The sequence below is a fragment of the Anser cygnoides genome, chromosome Z (genome assembly GCF_040182565.1).
Source record: "Anser cygnoides isolate HZ-2024a breed goose chromosome Z, Taihu_goose_T2T_genome, whole genome shotgun sequence".
Classification (NCBI taxonomy): Eukaryota; Metazoa; Chordata; class Aves; order Anseriformes; family Anatidae; genus Anser; species Anser cygnoides.
The window spans coordinates 8322053-8345461 of NC_089912.1; the positions used below are offsets into that span (position 1 = coordinate 8322053).

General features: G+C 38.7%; 1 protein-coding gene across 4 annotated transcripts in view; it reads left to right on the forward strand.

The window, feature by feature from the left end:
* The window catches only part of ZFYVE16 (zinc finger FYVE-type containing 16), a 34959-nt gene extending 11624 nt beyond the window's left edge, over nt 1-23335 (forward strand). For 3 of the 4 annotated variants that reach the window (XM_066988813.1, XM_048054334.2, XM_066988814.1), the window contains exons 4-18: nt 3898-3994; nt 4760-4930; nt 5741-5916; nt 9428-9806; nt 10324-10446; nt 10546-10701; nt 11312-11536; nt 12710-12792; nt 15851-15955; nt 16796-16946; nt 18295-18375; nt 18977-19139; nt 19957-20062; nt 20479-20643; nt 21509-23335. In XM_066988813.1, the coding sequence (XP_066844914.1) occupies nt 3898-3994; nt 4760-4930; nt 5741-5916; nt 9428-9806; nt 10324-10446; nt 10546-10701; nt 11312-11536; nt 12710-12792; nt 15851-15955; nt 16796-16946; nt 18295-18375; nt 18977-19139; nt 19957-20062; nt 20479-20643; nt 21509-21670 (2343 nt within the window). In that variant the 3' untranslated portion in view covers nt 21671-23335. The remainder of the gene's footprint in view (nt 1-3897; nt 3995-4759; nt 4931-5740; nt 5917-9427; nt 9807-10323; nt 10447-10545; nt 10702-11311; nt 11537-12709; nt 12793-15850; nt 15956-16795; nt 16947-18294; nt 18376-18976; nt 19140-19956; nt 20063-20478; nt 20644-21508) is intronic. The other variant, XM_013191790.3, reaches the window with a different exon arrangement.
* Nucleotides 23336-23409: the final 74 nt, after the last annotated feature.

A 23409-nucleotide genomic window follows, 5' to 3' on the forward strand; every position in this document is an offset into this window, starting at 1 on the left:
TTTAATTTTTATTCAGAGATACAGATTGTTGGGAAATACTGATATTAAGTCTTTTTAAGTCTATTAAAAGACTTTTTAATAATGGGGTTGTAAGTAAAAAGTTACTATTTTATCTTCCATTACTGGCTAGACTGTTCTTCTTAAGGAAGATGGGACAATGTGCACTGCATAGTGATTACTACGATGAATCTTTTTTTTTGCCCAGTTCTTAAGTATTTAAGCTTTAAAAATGGAGGTGATGATGATGGTCATCGGAATTCAAGTAAGTGAATCCATGGCTCACAATATCCATGGCTCAGGAAGGATCATGTCCTTTGAGGACCTGTGACAGCAATAGCCATGCAAAGGATTTATAGTCTAAGTCTGTCCTCTGTGCTTAAACGTATGTGTAAATTTCCAAGGGAGTTGTCAGGGAGGGCAGGGGAGCAGGGAGAAGTGTGCTACTTCTGCTGAGAGAATGGTACTCTGCAGGGAGTAAATAACATCAAAACTTATTTTTAATCAAAAATAAATTTCCTTGTGAGCTACCGTGGCTTATGTACTTGTGCATAAATTGAAATATTAATAGTACTAATGAACTGGTTTTTCAGTGTTCCTCTGCAGGCTTTATGGGTGAGGAAGTATTGCAAAGGCTAGTATTTATTAACTTCTTGCATCCTCAGTTTTAAAAGACACTCAGAGAGGCTTGCTATTTTTTTTTATTTTTTGCCCAGAACGCCGCTTTTGGTGCTGTGTATTCAAACCATAGTCCCCATTTACTTGCAGTAAATGTACAGTAAAGGGTAGATGAGCAGTTTGATGCCAAGAAAATGAAGGTTTCATCATGACAAGCTGAGTCATTGAACTTAAGCAGTTGGCAGTATACCCTACTGAAGTTATGTAACACTTTAAAATACAGTTCTTCAGAGTAGGCTTCATTTCAGTCATTTGGCTGTTTACGCTTGCCATGAGATTCCTTGCACGTCCTCTGGAGAAGGAGGACCCTTCAGTACACACTGTTGTTCACAGCTAACAGCTGCTAGTGTTGCTAATCCTGTGCATTAACGGAGGATGTCTTGGCATAAGAACAGCATAATTAAAGGCAGCTTCACAATGTATGTGCATTGGGAGAATGGGTGAAGGCTCATAACTGTTACATATAATGGTGTGCTATGCAGCTTTGTCATAGCTTTTCTGAGTGTGCAATAGCTTACTGTTTTGTCGCTTGTCTTTAAAGACAAAGTTTACCTTCCTCGTGGGTCCATTGTGGGTTGCTGTGTTTTCTTCCACTTCGACTTAAGAAGAAGCTGGTAGAAGTGCATAGTTGTCCTCTCTGGCCTCTCCTAGAAGAGAATTGTATATTTTTCATATGGTCCTACAGCTTTATTAATGAAAAAGGCAGAACTTGGTAATTCTGGCTTCTGTGCTGAAGGGGAGCTTGAGGCAGTTATCCCTGCTGTCTTTCGGTGGCATATGTGAGGCCAAACAACTTCTCACCTTTATTTAGTTGTTTGCTTATTGCTGTGGTACATTTTTTCTTCCTAGTGCAACCAGAATAAATTTCTTTGCTCAGCGGCTTCATTTTCACCACTTTTGCCCTGCTGAACTACCTGTCCCTTAGTTCTCCACCTCTTGTCTCCTGTGCAGGAGGATTGAGTCAATTCCTCTGATGGTGCCAGTGGCACCAAGTGTAAGAGGAGGATGGCAATCGCAAAGGTTGCACTGCTCAGCATTTGAAGCCTTAAGGTTGATTGCAGCTGATTAGCAATTAATCCTTTCCAGTTACATTCTTAACTTCTTTACTGAGCATGTGTTTTCAGTTGAGATAAATTACCTGTGACATTAATGCAGAAGCAACTGGAATGGTTTCTTTTTTGGGGTTATCTTGCACTGATCAAGTGTAACGGTGTTTGCAGTGGCTTTTCCTCCTTGAAGAGTTAACTTATAATAACCATTTTTTTCCTCTGTCGCTGCTGTTTTTTTTCCCCCCTTAATCCACTTTGCTTTCCTGGAGATAATTAGGAATAGCAGGAAACTTAGTGTTGCCTCCACTTAACAGTGATAAGGCTTAGAAGGCTTCTGTCAGACCAAGGTTTGAAAAACTATTTTTTGTAAAGGCTAGTATTAATTCTAGAGTCTGTATATAGCTAAAAATAGTAGGACTTCTTGAAAACTTGCAAGCTCCCATAGGCAGAACATCAGGTAAAAGCAGGAAAAGCACCATGTATTTGTGGGAACTTGCAGAAAAACTAGAAATGTAATTCTTGAATGGATTGTACAATCTCATGTCATGGTCCAGACTAAAAAGTTACCACCCCTCCCAGCCCCAAATCTATGCTTAAAAATAGACAGGATATACATATATATATGTATCCTGTTGAAGTGTGAGAGTGTAAGCTGTTCTTTGAAAGCATGATCTTTAAGTGCTTTGCTGAAGGGAGCTAGCAACAAGAAGGCAACTAACATAATTCTGTCTGGCAGAGTAGTGGAGACTCCTTAGCTAACGTAATTCCAGAGCCAGCATTACTAGTAAGTTGTTTGGGAAGTGCTGAGCCTTGGTTCGGGTGGTTGTCCGAGAGGTAGAAGATGTAGCTTGGATTCTCCTAGGTTTGTTGTAGTGCAGGTGTCAGTGCTGCAAGAAGAATGGTCTGGGAACGGATCTCTGCTGATATGGTTTCAAACAATACCTGAGTCCTTTTTTTCTGAAGATTTTGAGATAGCGTCATAGATATCTTCCATCGGAGATGGCTTGCATGACCTAGGCTTGAATACGTATTTCTTGGAAGAGCTTTCTTGTCACTATGCAATTATATGCCAGATGCTTCCGGGTATGGTCCTAAAAATAAAATAAAGTAAAATTTGTAGTGGCTATATGTAATTTGATCTATCCACAGGAACAAGCTTTATGTGCTGCTCTTTTTCATACCTGGATCAGAAAGTATACTGGGATGACACTTTCTATGTCTGAATCTCTCTGTTCCTCTGTTCCAGCTGTATCCCTGAAATAAGCTACTAATACAGTCTGTTCTCTCCTTATTTCCCATTTGAGACTAAACTGTTCCATAATACTAAGGAAGACAAGTGTTCTGTAGTCTATTGGGGATATAATAAAATGTTTCAGAAAACATCATGCAATCTTAGCTTTTAAGAAGAGATACCTGGAAGTTCTTATACAAGACCAAGAGTTCCTTGGAATATTATTGTACCTTAATTTTTTATTTATTAAGTAATTCTTTCATTTATTTTTAAGGATTACTGCACTTTCAGCAGCTTTCCATGGAGCAAGCAGTTGATGGAAATGTGCAAAGCAGCATTTCAGACTCTTTGCAGAGTTCCAGCAGATGCTGGACCTGAAATCGTGATGCTAAACTTGAGCTTTGGGAGGGGGTGGAGCTTTGATCCAACTCCTTAGCATGACTTGGCCATCTTCCCTGTTAGAAGGTTCTGCAGAACATGAGGATCCCCTGAGGAAGTGACGGGTGTATGTTTTGGTTAAAGTAGAATGATGATGTGCAATATCCAAGGTGTTACCCTGGTTAATGCTGCAGAGCAGTTCTATGGCACAGCATTCATTGATGAGTATTTCAGAAGAGCAATGGGATGTAGCCTTTTTCAGTTTCCACTATGGACAGACTGTGATGCAGTTTTTGGAAGTAGGGTAGGAACTCCTGATCAAAAGCAGACTTTGCAGCCTGAACCAAACTGTGGAGCTTTGAGCTTCCTAATGAAAACCTATCTATTCTAGTACTTTCCCTTCTCTAAGCACAGAAACATGTTATGACATGCATGTGCTAAAATGCTTTATGCATGCTTTGTGTTATTCCATCTGTTTAAGTAAAACAAGTAATAATAGGAACTGAGCTCAGGAAATAGTGGGGCTTTGCTAATAATGCTTAATTTAGTCTCTTTCTTGTTCAGGTTTTTTGTGGTGCTTGTTGCAAACGAAAGTGCAAACTACAGTACATGGAGAAGGAAGCAAGAGTCTGTACTGGCTGTTACGATGATATTAATAAAGGTAAAGAGGTTTTTTTGGTTTGTTTTTTTTCTTTTTTTTTTTAGTAATTGCAGTAATCATTAAAGGAGAATATTTACAACTAGTATCTCTTTAACTTTGTGGTTTTTGAGAAGCTTCCCTGCTTCAGTTGGGGTCATCTGTGGCAGGAGTCCAGGAAAAGAGATTTCTGCCCTACCTTCCCCCGATCGCCAAAGGAGCTTTATACTTGTTGAAAGGCCATACCCCTGCTAGTTCTCACATAAAATGGGCAAATAACATGTAGCTTTTTGTCCCGATCTTCTTAGAAGTCACCTTAACAGTATTGCTTTAATTTTATCATAGGTTAACTTTTTCTTAACTGAAAGCAAAGCGTGGATGCTTTATGGAAATAGCTGGACGAAACTGATTAATAATATTTAAATAACAAGTTGAAAGCAATTTGGCTTCATAAATGTGATACATCTGCACTGAGGTACAGGGATTATATGGTTCATTGTAGTCACTGAAGCAATAACAAGCTGTTTGAGAAGGTCTCTTTATATGTTGGGAGTGAATTAGGCAAACGGGAAGGTTGAAAATCAAGCAGTTCAGATTTTCTTCTTCTTCTTTCTTTTCTTCTTGAGAATTCACTTCTCACAACTAACTAAATTGTCCACTGTTTTGGCATAAAAAATAAATAAATCAGTATTATACCTCAAAGTAAATTTATTCAATTGTAAAATTGTAAAAACTAACCACTTCTTGTTTGGTTGTTGTTTGTTTTCTTGTTTGTTTTTTTTTTTTTAGCACAGGCATTTGAAAGGATGATGAGTCCAACTGGTCTTCTTCCTAACTCCAGTGTCTCCTCTGAGTGTTCTGCTGCACCTTTGCAGGAAGCCCAGATACCTGGTAGTGCTAACACTCCCTCATCCTCTGCATTGTCACCTATTTCAGTGCTTAAACAACCTGGCATTGAAGGTATGCTAAATATAGTATAATTTAATTAACACTTTTTCAAGTTCTGCTTGGAAAGAGTTGTTTACTGTATCATGGATACATGCTAGGTATACTGATATTCCTTCTGAGACTCAAACAAATTCTGTGAATTGGGATTTAGAGGAATCTTACAGCTCCTAGTTCAGACTGCATGTATGAGCTTGACCAAGTGTGTCTTACATCTCTATTTATGAAATGTGGATGTGTGTTCTTTTCACTGTCTATGTGCTTATACAGTAACTTCTTTTTCGGTACAGATATTACTGTCATCGTTTTAATATAGTTGAGGATATTTCTGGCTTGTGTTGCAACTGCCAGTTTTACAGTAAACAAAGTATACCCCCCCCCCCCCCCCCCTTTTTAAGGGAAGAGTAGTTAGGGAGCAATGATTAGTGACTAAATAGAGTCTTTGTCCCACCATTATCTGACTTTTCATCAACGAAAATAATTTTTTAGCAACATGATACTCATGATACTCTTAATTTTTTAGAGTATTTCATCTTCTAGTTGTGATATGCATTTCACTCACCAAACTACAGAGGGATGATGGGACGACCGAGGAAGTAGTCTTCCTTATATAGGAACTGATACATGTAACTGTAGCATGACATCTTTCTCTGCTAGTATGAGATGTCTTTTGCATGTGCTCACCTGATGGGAGAAACTGGCTGGAGTCAAGCTGTCTACTTGTCCTTGGTTTCAGTGAACAGACTGTCTATATAACTGGGGGGAGAAGGGGCTGAATTTGTATCCCTTTCAGTTGTTAGGACAGTGAAAATAATATGAAGTCAGTGTTGTTTTCTCAACCTATCCTAGGGCTGTTCCCCAAAGAACAGAGGAGAGTTTGGTTTGCAGATGGTATTTTGCCAACTGGAGAAGTGGCAGATACAACAAAACTTTCATCTGGAGCAAAGAGGTCATCACAGGACCTAAGTCCAGTAAACCCTGACTTGCCAGAGATGCATATGGTATGAATTGAGAAGTATGTGTAGGTGCATGAATTCTATCTTGAAATAACTCTGCTTGCTACTGATTGGGGCATATGTGAACTTTAAAAATGATATAGCTGAATAAACTCCAAATCAAGCTTTTCCTGTACAGGCTTTGATTAACTATTCTTATGAAGGTGTCCTCAGCCGTAGCTCTAAAATCTGTCATTATTAATGTGCTTACAGTTTTTTCCAGTGGTTATCTGTAGTTTGCTTGTTAAACTAAACTAAACTGTACAAGAAGCTGATTAATGTCCTAGAGTACTATACCATAGGGTGCAGCAAAATCAGTATACTGCTGTTGCAGAATGAGATTCTACACAACTCTTATGTAGCAATAATTAAGGATTTATTATATTTTTATAGCACATAACCAAGTTAGATTACATGATTTTTTAACAGCACTTGATCAGTATTTAAGTTTTAGACAATTGACGCAATGATCAATGGTTCTACAGTGGAAACAGGGGCTTAAAGATTCAAGGCTGGCAACGTTCACCTGAGACTTACTGCAGGGTCCTGGGAAGTTTCTAAATCCAGTTTCACACTTCCAAGACTCCCTCTTAAAGTAAATTTCTCACCCTACTCCCCTGTCGGTGTTTGTCTGCAGACAGGCTTGTTCCTTGAGGAGTCAGCCCTGAGAGGTACTTCTGGGATCCTCCCAGCTCAGGGGGACATTGAGGGTGCCGCCTGCTGAGGTCCCCAGAGAGCTCCAAGGGTTCTTGCTTGGGATCACTATTTATAGGATTGTGAGGCCATTGTGTTTTAGACAGTTTTCCAGGATTCAAGTCTTTTTCACTTTTTTTATAGTTCAGGTCGTTACTGGCTCAGGTTGTGCAGTCCCTCTTCCCTTAGCACTTAATTGTGCCATTGTCAATTAGTCATGCCACAGGGACCCCCAGAGCCAGTCACAAAGGAGGCCTGATCACCCCGTGTCCGTATTACATAAATAGCTGGGGAGTGAGGCAGCAAAAGGCTTCACTGAACTGTGTAAACAGAGGAATGGTGCTGTTAGGGCTTTTCCTTGAATTAGAGATAGCAAAGGGATGAGGCACCATATTTATTAGATAAAGTGATTGATCATAGTCAAGCTCAAATTCCTTATCACGTTGCTTCCTGAACTCTGATGTGATTCCTCCTCATTTTCCCATGGTAGACTTCCCAGAGCCTCAAGCTCTGCCTGGTGCTCCGCTATTAACGAGCTGTCCAGTTCAAGGAGCAATCACATTGAGACCTGCTGCAGCTCATAAGCCTGAGCAAATCTTATGTCGAGTGCAGGTGTAGAGCATACCTACTACAAGTGCTTCTAATGCAGACAAGTGCTGAACTGAGAGGAGGGTGGGATTTTAAGAGGTCACGTTTGGGGTGTCAAACCAGTCACCCTTGACAGGAAGAGTCAGAAGGAGTGACACAAGCTTGCTGTGGAAAAGTTTAAAGGGATTCCTGAGCTGGAACGTTTCTAAAACAAAATACATCTCCGAAGCACAGTCTCACAGAACGGTCTCAAGTTATAACAGTGTTCAAGAGTTTTAAAAACAAATTACGAAAGCTAATACCCAGATCAGATCATTATTGAGTGTATGGAGAATCTCAACAGCTGCAGGGTGTATAGTATGTAAATCAGCCTTATTTCATGAGGCAGGGATAGCAGTAAATGTGATTTCATTTGAGCAAGGATTCCACTAAGTTGCAGTTGAATCTGGCTTCCTCAGAGACTTTGAGCCTGAGGAGCTCTTCAGAGTGACAGTGAAGAAGTGCTAAGGTTTTTGATGGGGATGATCGTGCCTCACACTTCTGTTAGAGGAAATGTGCACTGGTAGAGATAATGCTGATACTGTTCATGAACATGTATGTCTAGAAAAGCTCATCAAGAGCTCTTGAAAGAAGGTAGGCATCAGTTAGAAATAAAAAGGCCCCCTTCCAAATCATAAACCGAACAGCTACCGTAAGTGATAAAGGGATGAAGAACTGAGTCTAATTGTTCTGTGTCCTGGACTCAGTGCTATTTGTTGTACTTGCAGAGGATAAAAAGGGTAAAACTGTTCAAACAGTGAAGGCAAATATATTCCAGGTATTAGTGAATTGGATGTTAAATTATGTCGTATGCCATGAAGAGCAAGCTTAGGAGTGTGTGATTTGGGGCTTATTAATGTTACACTTATTACTGTCTCACTGGGTGGAAAAGACCGGTTTATGGTCAGTGATCAATCTGAAGAAAATGCTGAAGTAATTGTTAAAAAGGGAAGTAAGTAGGTGGGAACAGAGGAACAGAAGTAGAAAATCATTATGACAATAAGGGCATCCATATTGCTCTCAGAACTTGAATATACCTAGCAGCTCTTGTTCAACCCAACTTTGTGATCAAAAGATATATCCTGTGTTCCATTTTGGGGAAAGAGGAGGGCATTTTCACTTCAAAAAGATGAGAAACGTCTAAAATTAAACGTGGCATGGACAAAGGAAACAAATAGTTGGTGGTTCCTGTGTGCAGCTTTCAAAGGTGAAACAAAACCTCCATAATGCAGCTCTAAAGCTCAGGATGTACTTTACCAGAGAGCATGTAATCCTGAACATGCTGTCAAAAGATGCTATGAAGGCTGAAAGTACAAAGTGATACACAACACCAGCAAGTGAATTTGTGGGGAAGAAGTCTACTAGAGGCCATTTTAATCATAGCTCTTATATTTTTGTGCGCGTTTGTGGAGTTGGTGGGTTTAAGGGTTGGTGTCTCTCCCCCACCCCTTCTAGCACACACATTCAATAAGCAGGGGATTTGATGGAAGCTGAGGGCATACCAGGAGAACTATTATTACAGGACAAGCATAGAGGAGTTAGTTTTTTTCTTGTTAAAATGTGTTCTTTCCTGTTGAAATAGGATGCAAGTCTACATGGATTTGTAGTGTGATAACTTAGCATACTTCAAAGGTGATAGATCACCTCCTGGTTTGTTTTCTGATGACAGTTCATATCATAACGTGACTGTGCTCTTAGTTTGCCATATCCACTTCACTGAGGGAGCAGCATAGGTTTGACACCAAACTAGAAGTGAGTCAGACTGTACAATGCTAGACTCCTGTTTTTTCTCTAATGTGTTCTACTAACAGCTGCTTGTAATACTGAAGTGATCAAAATGAGGACAGATTACAATGTTCAGTAGGCATGAGTGAGGAAACACTAATACAGAACAGATTGCTTAAGGGATACTTACTGTTGATGTGTGAGATCTAACTATGCTAATACAACTGATTTACAACACTGGTGGGATTTTTTTGTTACGAAACAAATTAGTAACACATCTTCACCTAAGATAGGGACTAATGTGACTTCTAACAATGGGGGGAAAAAATGCAAGAGATTTGGTGGCATTTCCTATAATTTTTGAGAGATTTCTTTCCCATTGTGGTTTTTGCTTCTAGACTGCTAGTATAGAACTTAGAGTTTGTTGTGAGACTAGAGTGTAGATCTTCTTTTTTTTTTTTTTTCCTCATAGGCTGCAAACCCAGAGGAAGATGACATACTAACTGATGTAAATTCAAAACCAAAAGAAGAAATAGATGTTATTACAAGAATGGAGGGACTATGTCCTTCTGTTCCTTCAGAACAGGATGTGCAGCAGCCTGTTTGCGGCCAGAGTGAGATGGCACATATTTATAGATCCGTAACTCCAGGAAGTAAAGAGAGTTCTGCTACAGAAGATGAGAAAACTAGTTCCAGTTTAGTTGATCGGACTAAAAGTGATATGCCTGTTAGTCCTTCAAGTTACAGAGCACTTTGTGGTGTTGAGAACTGTGTCTCTAGAGAAATCAGCCTTGTTCCTGATGGTGACAAACTCCCACCACTTTTGCTTGCAGTGGGTGGAAAAGGAAAAGGTAAAATTCAGATAAGTTGTATTGTATCACCAGATGCAAGATTTCTAAATATTACTATTTATGTATGTAACTTACGTTTTAATACTACTTTAACTCTCATCTGTGCACACTGGATTGTTTGTTAATTGAACATGAGCTATTAAAATGTCAGAATGTTATGAAAATAGCACTTCATCGCTTAAAGGCGTTATAGTAGTGACAGTTCTCATTGTTTGTAATTGACAGTACCAGTATACGGATTGACAAGACAGCATACACAATTTATCAGTAATCAACAAATGAGTGGGAGCCCTAGTTAACACCTTCGTTAGAAGTTACTGCTTTATTTTTGTATGGCCTTTGAATCTTAGGATAAGGTGTTGAAAAGAATAGCTGGTTGATCCACAGCTGTTCTAAGTTTGAGAATAATTACCACCCATTTAACATGGGAAGATAGGACAGTCTTTCATATGCTATGATCTGTAGTTCTTATTTTAAATATTTGGCTGACATTGAACTAAATCAGATGTTTATTTAGATCCTCTAGTGGAAGAACATCCGTCTCACCAACAGGTCACCTTGCTTCTTGCGGAAGGAGGTCCCAATCCATTAACATTTATCCTAAATGCAAACTTGCTTGTGAATGTCAAGTTAATATCTTGTAAGTACTGCACATTTCATTTTACATTAAATCTGTATTTCCTCTTCTGATTGTATAAAGCAGTATCTTTATTACTGTGGTATCTATCTTTGATTAAAGATTCTTCAGAAAAATGCTGGTACTTCTCAACAAATGGACTACATGGTTTGGGTCAGGCAGAAATTATCATTCTGTTGCAGTGTTTGCCAGATGAGGAGACTTTTCCTAATGAGATACTCAAATTATTTATTAACATCTATAAGGATGCAGTGAAAGGTATGTAAGTAACTATGACGATCTAACTTTATATTATAATATCTTCTTACTTGTCTTTAAAGTTGGAGGTTTATGTAATTTTTATTGCAGTTTTTGTAGGTGTCTGATTCAGTTGAAAAAACCTTGCAGTGTTAGCTTTGGGTTCTGTAAACAAAAAAATGGGAGGGAAAGGATTTAAGTTTCTCAATTGTAAACATCTGGTTTGCTTGTTTGTTATTGTTCTTCATATGGTCTTAGAGATTCTGGGTATAAGTCCTTGAGCCTATGGCTTAGGGTATCTGAACTTCATTTGTAGAAGTACAATACTCGTATGTGTGTAAATATGAGGTCTGTTAATTGAAGTTCATCAATCAATGTGTACCAGAACACTGTACACTTCAAAGTTTTTTGTATTTGGAAAAAAGTAGTTTTCGTCTAGTTAATAAATATGACTATAGAGCACTTAGTCTATGGGTTTAGATGTCTCAAATTTTCAGCAAGATTTGAGATATATACCTTATGGTTTACAAGTCTGTGGTAGAGCAATGACATTAGAGTAGGTACTACTTTTCTTGGCAATAGCGTGTTACTTTTTAAGATGTATAAAGATTCTCTGTCCCTTTTTCAACAGGAAGATTTATAAGAAACATGGAAAACATTACGTTTACTGAAAACTTTCTCAATAACAAAGATCATGGAGGATTCCTGTTTGTTTCACCAACTTTTCAGAAACTTGATGATTTAATTCTACCAGATAACCCTTTTCTTTGTGGCATTCTAATCCATAAGATGGAAATACCCTGGGCAAAAGTTTTTCCAATCCGTTTGATGTTGAGATTGGGAGCAGAATATGGGGGTAAGTTTTAACACTTCAAATAACCATATAGATGTAAAATTCCCCTCGAAAAATGTAGCTTTGACACTGCTTCAGGCTCACTGGAAGAAAATACTTTCACAAGTTGTCATTGCCTTGAAGAGATAAACCCAGCTTGCACAGGACCTGAAGGCAGATAGTGTCCTAAATGCCTTCTAGAGTTGCTTGTGTGTACTTTTTGAATAACACAGAGACTAATGTAGAGGTATAGGTGCTGCTTTGTTTCCTGTCACACTGTTCCTTACCTGGAGACAGTTTAGATAAGTTGCAGCATGGAGCTGTCACTTGAGTGGAATGGATTTCAAAAATATATAAACTTTTCCCAACTTGGATGGTTTTTAATAAATAAGCCTGTCATTTTAGAGATTTTAAGCCTATAAATGTGCATCACTCAGTTATTCATGCATTCAAGTCAGTAGTGGAGTTCTACTTTCTGCCTGGGTGTTGGCAAGGGTGGTAGCTTCTTTGCTGTTGTTCTTTCTTGACAAATTTACTGTCATTTTTGTATCAACCATGCACCTTCTTTGATCTCACAATCCTGACTTTGCAATGCAATTTGCTTTGTTTTCAGATTACTTTATGTTGTGGTCTGTGGTCTCCTGCATCTCCTTGCTTTCCCTTGGTTTCCATCTGCACATTTTCTATTCCAACCATAGAACCGCAAAGCACTTAAAACCTTGTTACCTTGTATGAACCTCTTCATTCACTTTGTTCGTTGCCTACCAATATTAAGTGGTACTTCATATTAGAAGCAGATGTTACCTGCATGGTATTCATATTCAAGCAACTATTGAGCCTTGCATCTCCTCTTATGACTGATGACCCAAAGACTGAACACAGGATGTTTCCTTCAAGCCCACCTGTTCCAAGAAGCGTAGCTGATAAAGCATGTGAACAGCATCAGGTCTCTCAGAAGACTTCTGCTGCTGGGGGAGACATACAGACATTGCAGTATGATTTAACTGTGAGCGAGGAAACCATGCAGTGGGCTGAAGTGAGGGAGAGTGAGGGAGAAACGCAGTGGCTCTAGTTCACTTGGCAGTTTGGATAATGAAGTTAAGAAACATAGGCTATAGCTGAAAATAAATACTTGTATTAGTGAGTTTTACAGTTGTTGGTAAGTAAACATGACCTTTTTTATTTCTTCCACTCCAGCATATCCAACTCCTCTAGTAAGTTTCAGACACCGAAAGCCACTCTTTGGAGAAATAGGACACACAGTAATGAATCTACTTGTTGTGAGTAATTGTTCTCTTCCCTTCTTGTTGTAATCTATTTTATATAAATATCCTCAGAACTCAGATTCTTTAAAGCTGAATTACTTTTGACAAAGTTAAAGAGCTAACATTTTTGTTTTTCAGAGCTAACTTGGAAATTCCTTACCAAAGACAATTTAGATGTCAGTTAAGGAAGCTGAATCTTTGTGGTGGGTTGATCTTGCCTGGCTGACAGGTGCCCACCAAGATGCTTTCTCTCTCCCTCCTCTTCAAGATACAGGGAGAAAATATGATGAAAAATCTTTGTGGATTGAACTAAGGACAGGGAAATTGCTCACATACTACCATCCCATTCAAAACAGGCTTGACTTGGGGAAGATTAAACTTGTTGCCAATAGATAACAAAGAAAGAACTGAAATAAAAACAAACTAAACCCACCTTTCTTCACCCACCCCACCCCCGTTTCTTCCCAGGCTCAACTTCATTCCCAGTTCTTTTACTTTCTCCACACCAGAGTGGCACAGAGGGATGGGATATGGGGTTGCAGTCAGCCCATAACAATTCATCTCTGCTGCTCGTTCCTCCTCACTCTCTTCCTCTGCTCCATTGTGGAGTCCATACCACGAGATACAGTCCTTTGCCAACTGCTCCAACGTGGGTGTTTACCACAGGGTGCAGTCCTTCAGGAACAGACTGCTCCAGTGTGAGCTATTCTCCACGGGCCACAGTTCATGCCAGCAGCCTGCTCCTGTGTGGGTTCTCCATCAGCTGCAGCTTCCTTCAGGCCACATCCATCTGCTGTGACGTGGTGTTCTTCATGGGCTGCAGTGTGGAGATCTGCTCTGATGTGGTTCTCGCTCGCCACAGGGCATCTTCTGCTCTGGGACCTGGAGCACCTCCTTCCCCTTCTTCACTGACCTTGGTGTCTGCAGGGCTGGTTCTCTGTTTCTTGCTCCTCTCTCCCAGCTGCTGTTGTTACCCCTTTCTTCAGTCTGCTCTCCCAGAGGCCCAACCAGCATTGCTCATGGCCATGCCCTGGCCAGCAGCAGGTCCCTTTTGGCGCTGGCTGGAGCTGGCTCTGCTCTGACATGGGGCAGCTGCTGGGCTCTGCGCGCAGAGCAGCCCTGCAGCCCCACTGCTACCAAAACTTCATCAGTTAAACCTGGTATAATCTTTCACGTCATACTTTTGTTAGCACAGTCTCTGGTAGTAAGAAATAGCTTTAACTGAGAAAAATGTTGAAATTTACAGTAAAGCTGGTAGTAATCTCTGTTCAGTTACATTTTTCTTTTACAAGGACTGCTCTGGCACAAGAACTCTAGTCTTAAATCTGACATCTCATTAAATTTGAAAAAGCAAAATTGACAGGCAGATTCTGTATTCTAAGTAACATTAATTACATTGACACACAAAATTAACTTCGTTGTGGTTAACCAGTCTGACTGTCTTACATGAAAGACTTGACTCACTTAAGTCAAGAGTTTTTCCTTTGTTACCCAAATAGTTTGATGTAAACTTCTAGTAAGCCTGTATTTCTGACTGGTAACTTCCTCTTCTAACACGTACATAGAACTTATCCTTAAGGCTGTAAGCAAAATTACCGAAAAGGTCACAGACAGAATTGCATACACCCAGGTGATTGCTAAATCCTCTCTAGTCTAGAAACCATTACAGCTTAGATGCAGTGGCAGTCTTTGGCTCTCTTCTGTTTTTGCTATCATTGATTTCCATGTCGTTACATAAAGAATCAATCTCAGGAATTAAGCCATATGAAAATAGTGATTCTTTTTTTTTTTTCCCTCGATGGAGGAATCTTAAGTTTCAATTCCATGAGGCTGCTCCCTGCCTGATTGGCGATGGACCAATACCACCGTGGGGGCAGAGGAAGAATTTCAGGGCAGAAGGGAGAAGAGTACAATGGAGATTCACTTAATTGGCTTAAGCCACAGCCTTTGTGTTACTCAAGTGCTAAGGCCACAGATTGTTACGGTCTGGAAGAGTAGCTTGGGAAAGACAGACAGGCACATAAGGAATAGCATAAGCTGATCAGTGTTTACTCTCTGTCGCTGTCACGCAGGGGATATGAACCGGATTTGTCTTAGTATCTGATGTGGTATACCCATTCCTTTTTTTATCCTGCTGTGGAATTACACTTTTGGACTTAAAGGAGTCTTAATGTTGCACTGGTGACAGGGAGGGCTTCTATAGAATCTACTTTCAGTTGGATTACAGTTGTTCTGATTTTTCTTTATAGCTGTGTTTGGTGGCATCTGTTCAGTGGCATCAGCTCAAAATACTGAGAATATGTGCTTCTTGGCAGGGTTACTTCTTTTGATATAGCAGGAGTTTGAGTCATGGTAAGATGACTGCAAAACATTCTCATTAGATTTTTAACTACAGGCAGTGCAAGCTCAACCGTTAAAGATCATAAAATCTAGTACCACACAAGTGACTGAGGTGATGGTAAATGATGAAGGCAAAGGGAGTCTGTGAGGCATATCCTTACTGCTGCTAAACAATGTCAGTTCAACTGAAACTTGCAGTGCAGTGAGATCTGCTCATAAACACTCTTCTTGCTACAGGTGAGCTGATTGAGGAAGTTACTGATTTCCTGGCTCAGCTGCTGACAAGAGCCTTCTCTAATATTACTTCAGCTGAGCAAGTAAAGGCAAATGAAACCATTTTACATCTAACATCACATTTCCATAATAAAACAGAATAGGGGAATTTTGAAGAAGTGGCTGTCAGAGGAATGTATGATAAACAATCGCAGAATGGCCAAGGTTGGAAGGGACCTCTGAAGGTCATCTAGTCCACCCTCCCTAAACAGTGCAGTACTCGAGCAGCAAGTACTTCAAGTGCTCAAGAAATCATAGAATCATGAATATCCCGAGTTGGAAGGGACCCATGAGCATTGAGTCCAACTCCTGACTCCATGACAGCGTTACCCAAACCCTTCCTGAAAACCATCGCTCTTGGGGCTGGATGTAAAATACTTTGTCTTGATGAGATTTACTCTCAAATGTAAGGAAATTCTACTTAAACTGTCTGCTAACGTAAAATCTTTGTCTGTTACAGGATCTTAGAAACTATCAATATACTTTGCATACCATAGACAACCTATTTGTTCATGTGGAAATGGGTAGAAGCTGTATTAAAATACCCCTAAGGAAGTATAATGAGGTGAGTAGAAGTAATCCAAACCGCTTTAATCTTCATTTTTGTATAATACCAGTTACATCTTTTATGTGAGGTCTTTTATTTTTTTACTTAAAAAAAGAAAAGGCAGGAGGGAAGAAGTGATTCTTGGAGGAAGTAATGCTTTTATTCTCAAATCAGTTTCCAGGCAGTTCTGCAAGTGATTTCTCCAACTGATTGCAGCTCTCTAGTTTGCTGTGTGGTAGACTCTTTGAACTTTAAAATGGTATAAGCATGTGATGTCTGGGGAGAGGGCATGAAATTGTCAGAATGCACATTTCTGTCTTCATGGATGTGTTAGAAGATGGATGATGAGTGAAAAATTGAGGCTTAGGGTAGCCTGCTAAATGTGAAAGATCAACAGTTTCTGTAAAGTCTTTTAGCACGTGTTTCCAAGGAGAATCTCCTACATATTTTCTGAAGGTGCTGTTTTGTTTAAAACTTCAAAATACAATACAATTAAAAAAAAATATTTTGTCAGTGTAGTTTTTATTACAGTTTGTTTAACTGACCTTTAGCAACAACAAAAAAGAGTAGTAAACTGCATGATGCTTAATGTGTCACCTCATAACCAATAAAATCCCTACAACTCTGATACTCTGTGTTATCGGTAGTCAGACATCACTCTCAACTGAAGTAGTATTTTTAATCATGTTTAGTTTTCCTCGAACTAATCATGGCAAATTAAGTTGTTCAGCTTTTCTGAAATTAAGTGAATAATCCTTGGGATTTGTTTCGAGACCTGGATTTTTCTAATGTCTTGTATTGAAAACAAGTACTGCAAAAAGAGATTTGTCACTTTAATGACAAACTTTATATTGACAGGTGATGAAGGTGGTAAATTCTTCTAATGACCATGTAATTAGTATTGGAGCCAGTTTCAATACCGAAGCAGATTCTCATTTAGTGTGTGTGCAGAATAAGCATGGCCACTATCATACACAAGCAAACAGCGCTACTGAACATCCTAGGAAAGGTAAGCTGTCTAACGTGGCTTGTGAGGAACAGAGCAGAAATCACAGAACCATAGAATGAGTTGGAAGGGACCTTACAGATCATCTGCTTCCAACCCCCCTGCCCTGGGCAGGGACACCTCCCACCAGATCGGGTTGCTCAAAGCCCCATCTAGCCTGGCCTTGGGTACCCCCAGGGACGGGGCATCCACAGCTTCTCTGGGCAGCCTGTGCCAGTCCCTCACCACCCTCTGAGTGAAGAATTTCATGGTGCGAATAAAATGTAAGTTCACTGACTCATGCTCCAAGGAAAGTATGTATTCCCAGTAGCTGATTTAGACAAAAAGTTCAGGCATTCAAGTAGCAGAGTAAATGCAAAATAAAATATTGCTATTTGGTTTCAGCTGTTAGTTACCTTTTAGAAATGATCTATTAAGTGAAGATTCATACTTTTTTCGGCTTGTTTTTAGATTTTTTTATTATAGCTTGCATTTTTAGGCATAATAAAATTTTTTACATCTTTCAAAATCCAAATTTAATGTGTGTGAATTGTGCAATATGTTTACAGACTAAACAGCCTGTCTGAGTAAAAGAGTATACGGAAGTACAGTATGAGTGAATCACTCTTATACAGCACCTAGCAAACTGATGAAACCATGTGTAGTGAAGAATGTAGAGGTACCTTTGAGGTTTTGCAAACAATACATTTGCATTGCATAGCAGTGTATCCAGGCTGATTATTTGTGCTTCTCAAGAGTCATTAGTTGCAGGGGAATTCCAGGTTGGTAAGGCTTTACTCTTGCCATCTCTGGCGTGAATTAGAAATACTGTTCTGTGCTTCATTAAGCGTATCTATTTAGTGTGCTTTTGTTTGAAGTGCTGTATTTGGGTTGACTGATCCCAAACTAACAAATACATGCAAAAGTTTGTAGTATGGAAATTCATGTCATCTTTTCTTTGAGTTGTTTTTAGTACCACTGAAAATGATCTAAGCTTCAGGAATATTTTCAGTTAATAAGTTAAGTTAAATTTAAAACTTACGTGACATATATGTTGTATGTTTTAAAAAAGAAAAAAAACACAGCACAACACTGTTCCATTAACTGTCTCCTCTTTGTATATTGAGCTTTGCCAGCTTGCCTCTTACCCATCTGCCAGTATCTTACAAGAACACTGTATGCACTCATAATGTAGCTTAACAAAAGTTTTTTGCCAAGGTCCAGTGTTTTGTACTAGACTGTGACTAAGCGATTGCTAGTGATACCTTTTTTTGTTTGCCCTCTTAAAAAAAACAACACTGTAAATTAAATGTTGGTAATGACAAACTTCAGAGATATGTAGTGATATTTACTTTCTTTCTACTTTTTCTAGTTACAGGTGCAAGTTTTGTAGTGTTTAACGGAGCCTTAAAGACATCTTCAGGATTTCTAGCTAAATCCAGTATAGTTGAAGGTAGGAATTTTGTCCTACATGTGTTTTTTGTTTTTGTGTTGTTGTTGTTGTTGTTTTTTGTTTCCAGAGGATCTGGGGGGGGGAGGGAAGAGGAGAGGGGAAAAAAAAGGCAGTTTTGTGCAAGGTCTTTATTCCACAGTAAGCAAAACTTTTTCAGGACTTCTAACTTGTAGAAAACCTCTTACAAACAAGTCATGCACTATAAAAATACACGCTAGTTCATCTGTTGGTTTTATTACATATTAAGTTTTATCTCTCTTCATGTTAGCCAATACTTGAATTTCCTTTATGGCTGGCTGTATCTAGAACTATTTTCATTGATGTACTGATGAAATGCATGTATTGACACATAGATGCCAGATACTTGTAAGATTAGTCTACTGGTCTTTGCTCTGTTGACTAGAAAAGCTTTAATTACTACTTCTGTCATGTAGCATTTAATGCTGTTGTTGGGTATAGTGTCCAAATTAGGACTTGATGTCTGTTTATTAGGGAGCTGAGGGAGAGGGCTGGTCTCATTAGAAGTTAAGCTAAGACTCTACTTTAAAGCTTTGCTACTTTTTCTGTAGATAAATGATAATCTTAACTGATTTTCTTCTAGATGGACTAATGGTACAAATAACACCAGAAACGATGGAAAGCCTACGCCAGGCATTAAGAAACAAGGAGGACTTTAATATAACTTGTGGCAAAGTGGATGCAGAAGGCCTAAAGGAATATGTAGATATTTGCTGGGTAGAAAACGAAGAAAAAACAAACAAAGGGTAAATGTATTAGCAAAACAAAGCATCTTACAGAATTCTCTTGTTCCCTGCTTGAAAATATCCACCTTTTATTTCTTGAAATAAATCTAAGGTATTTTTATTCAAAGAAAGTGTTCTACTAAAAGCTGTAACGGAATAGGACAGTAAACTACCTGCTAGCCTGTAGATGTCACTAGCAGAACAGTTTAGCTTGTGTTCACCAAAATTAATACCGTTTTCGATGTACAAGAAGTGTGTGTGTGAACCTGTGGAAGTCCTCTATCAAATCAGTTATCAATTTAAGGATGCAGTTAATCTCTTCACGTTTGGGGGAGGTGAGGTGGCTTGCGAGAGCACAGTACTGCTCTTTGCCACTCACTGCTTGGAATGCCAGCATTCAGTAAAACAAAGTAAGATGCAAGACATCCTTACTTAATGTGTTTTGAACGGTTGTTTATGCATCTTCAAACTTTAATTGTACACTGCTAACTCAAAAACTTGCTTTGTGTTAACCGAGTTATTTCTCAGGACCTGGGCTTGACTTAGTATGCCTTTTTCTGTGGTTTCATTGACCAATTAAAAAGGTGCCTTACCTAAGATGGTTTATAGTTTCTTAAACCCATATGATGAGGCTTTTATCGAGTAAGTGTTGTTTGTTCCCTATTTAGGATACTTTTTTTTGTAGCTTCCATATTGATGTGATGCAAATTCTGTATTACATTTTGTTATAGAGCTGTTTAAAAAGCCTTTAAGGATAACTAAACATTATTTTGTAGATTGGAAAAAGTTGTATGAAATAATTTTTTTTAATTATTAACAATGCTATTATCTTCCATAGAATTCTAAGTCCAGTAGATGGAAAATCAATGGAAGGAACTCAGAGTGAAAAAGTACCACACAGCAGAGACTTTGAAAGAGAAGGAAAAGTTCTGAAGTGCACTGAAGTTAGTAAACTACATTGTACTCGAGCCTTTTTACTACCACTTAAAATATTTTAGTGTTAAAGAAAGGGCTATTAAATGTTACAATTAAAGAATCTAACTTACCTGGTATATAGCCATACTGATTTGCAAACTGTTCTCTATGATTCCTTGATAAGCTTACATACTTTACAATTTACTCCTTTTCAGAGGAGGATAAAAGTCTACTATCATTGCTAATTAACTGTGAATGTCTAATCCAGATATTCCCATGGTCACTTAAGTATTATGTCTGAACATGAAATGTTAGAATAATTTGCCAGCAAACAAGCATTGGTATTTATAGCTCACTTTATTCTGCATTATATTGAATAACTCATTTTCTTACTTCTCTCGTATAACCAGGCTGTTGTCTGTCCTTATCCTTTCTATGATTTCAGGTGTACTATTTTCTAAAGGACCATGAACTAACCAGTCCTGTTCCTCTTCAGTTTGCTAAAGAGATTGCGATTGCCTGCAGTACTGCTCTTTGTCCACACCTTAAAACCTTGAAAAATAATGGGATGAATAAGATAGGCCTAAGAGTTTCTGTTGACTCAGATATGGTAATCTTTCAACTTTTATTGCAGACACTCCATTTCAACTGAAATCTTTCCTGTGAAGACCTTGGATCTCTTTCTGAATGTTTCTGGTTTTTTTGTCCTACCCCAGATCCAGATTGAGGATGAAATTTCATTTAGAAGCTGACTTAATGACTAGTGGTTCATGAAAGGAATAGTCTCATTTTCTGTTTTGACCCATTCCATAGTAGCTGGTTGCTATAAGCTATCAGTTATTCTCTGGTTCTGACTCTCTCTGGCACTCATTTGCCTCCAGGGTGAGTCAGTTTAGAGAATTACAGAGTTAATTTTCTGATGCTTTTCTTTAAGTATGTAGTTTTCTGCTGCATTAGCTCCCAGTTCAGTAAGAGATATTTGCTCCAATATTTCTACATCAGAAAAGGACAGGTTTGCCTAGTTCTGTCCAGTATGGATGTCCCTCAAAAGTCTGCAGAACTCCAGTATTGAAATAAACTTTGTATCTGAAGGTCTTATTCTATGTTACACTTCCTTATCTATTTTGAGGGAAGCTGTAAATGTACTCCTTAAATTCTAATTTTCAGCAATCTATTTTGAAATTTATCTGTTAGTAACTGTGGTCCTGGAATAAAATCAGATAATTCTTGGACAGAAGTCTGAAGCAGTCTGGGTTGCCAAGGATTTGTGGCCTGGTAAACCTAGGTAGAATGTTGCATGTTTCTCTGGCAAACCTAGTAGTTCATGATTAACTTGAAAACCTACCCAGTTTCCAGTGTTTGAATGTTACTTTGTCACTTCATGCTAGGTGAACTACTGTTTTACCAAAATACTACACATTTGTGTCATCTTATTAATTACAAAAAATGTTAAAATAGATGTGTTCTCATTCTAGGTTGAGTACTTGGCAGGATCCGGAGGTCGACTTCTTCCACAGTACTATCTGAATGAATTGGACAGTGCTCTGATTCCTGTGATCCATGGTGGGATGTCAGATCCTACAAGTTTACCATTGAAAATGGAATTAGTATTTTTCCTTATAGAACATCTATTTTGATGAGGCCACTTACTGGCAAGATACTGATTTGCTAGCTCTGAATACCAAAGTTGTAATGCGTCAAACACTAAAAATGATAAAAGTTTTTGAGACTGGTTTTGTGTTAATGGATTCTCAAACTTTTTTTTAAAAAAAGCACCAACTCTCAAACTCTTGCTGGTTACTTTATGACAAAAGAATTGTAGTTTTCAATGTTTCCTCAAGTTCTGAAATTTTACACTTAATACAGGTGATGAAGAGGGCAGTCTTTGTCACCTCTTTACACAATTGTAGCGTTTACTTTGTGTAGTGTAACTTTAAGCCATATTATCTTGCCTCTTAACCTCAGATAAGTATTAGAGAAATTGCTGTGGTTAGGTCTAATCTCAATCTGAAGCATGTGCTTTCCGTGTGCATATGAGCTAAACACTGAAGTATACTTAGCTGGCACAAAACTGTTTTCTTGCCATTTGAGATTCAAATATGCGATCTGTAGCTGACTGCAAGCTTCATGTGTCAGTGCAAATATAAGTGCACACGTTTTGGCACTTGTCTATGATCAGCACAAGGAAGAATTTTGCAGGTATGTTTATGAAGACTTTGTAGTTGAAGTCCTGAATTACTAGGATATTATGCTGGTGCTTCAGGAACATATGCTTCTGAATTCCTTTTTATAGAAAACTGATTTCATTCTTGTATTTATAAGGATTTATCTAACTTAAATGGATGCTATTTTTATAAATACTGATACTTTTTTCCTTTACTCTGTTCAGAAGTCCTGATGCAATTTGACCTTTCAAGGATTAATAAAAAGCCAGATTACCTTTGCAGTAATCTACATGTAGCAATAAGTAAGACAAGGATTCTGCAATACTTTTTCTGCTTCCATCTACTGCTTTTGTCACCTCTTGGTAGCCACCTTTATTTTCAGGGACAATAAATGTATTGTGTGAATTTTCATGAACAGGTTGCTTTAGTATACCTGCGGTTCTTGTATAGTATGTATTTTTGATATTGGGTCATTAAGATCTATTTATGTACTTGTGATGCATGTGATTTGTACCAAGGTTCAGTGAACCAAGGTTTGATAACTGTCACAACTGTTTACCAAGAACAGAACCAAAACAAAATCTGTCCAAGGTCTATATTGTTTTCAGTAAAAATGTTGGTACAGTTTTATGAGACTATTAGAACTTTGATGCCTTCTTGATGCTCATAGGGGATATTTCATGTTTTTGTATCAAAAACAATTTGTAACTTAACAACAGAGCTGATTAGGTTAACCATGCTTTAAAATGCAAGTTTTTGGAAGGTTTCAGGCTTCATCAACATCTTGCTGTGGAGGATACTGGGGATACCTCTGAGCTAATTCTTCAAAGAAGCTAATTCTGGAGAGGAGCTGAAGACCACAGGAGAAGCAGTTGGGTGCAACCAAGCCATAAATGGACAATAAAGGAAACAACAGTGAGGTTGAACAGTAGTTTAGAAATGTAATTAATGAGGGTGGAGGTGGCTTTCCTGTCCCATCCTACGAGGTTAGCTTTACCCCTCTCTGGGCTCAGAGGTCACCAAAGGTGCCGGTCGCCTCTTGCCATCTATCCTGTTCTAACCCATTGTAAGTACTGATCACTAAAAGTTAACTGAAGGTTACCTCCTGTTTAAATAAATACAAACGTGTTACACCTGTGCACGCCTTGCCTTTTTTTCCTGCCGGGGGGCACAGCCCTCTGCTCCCGGTGGGCTCAGGAGCCGCGGCCGCC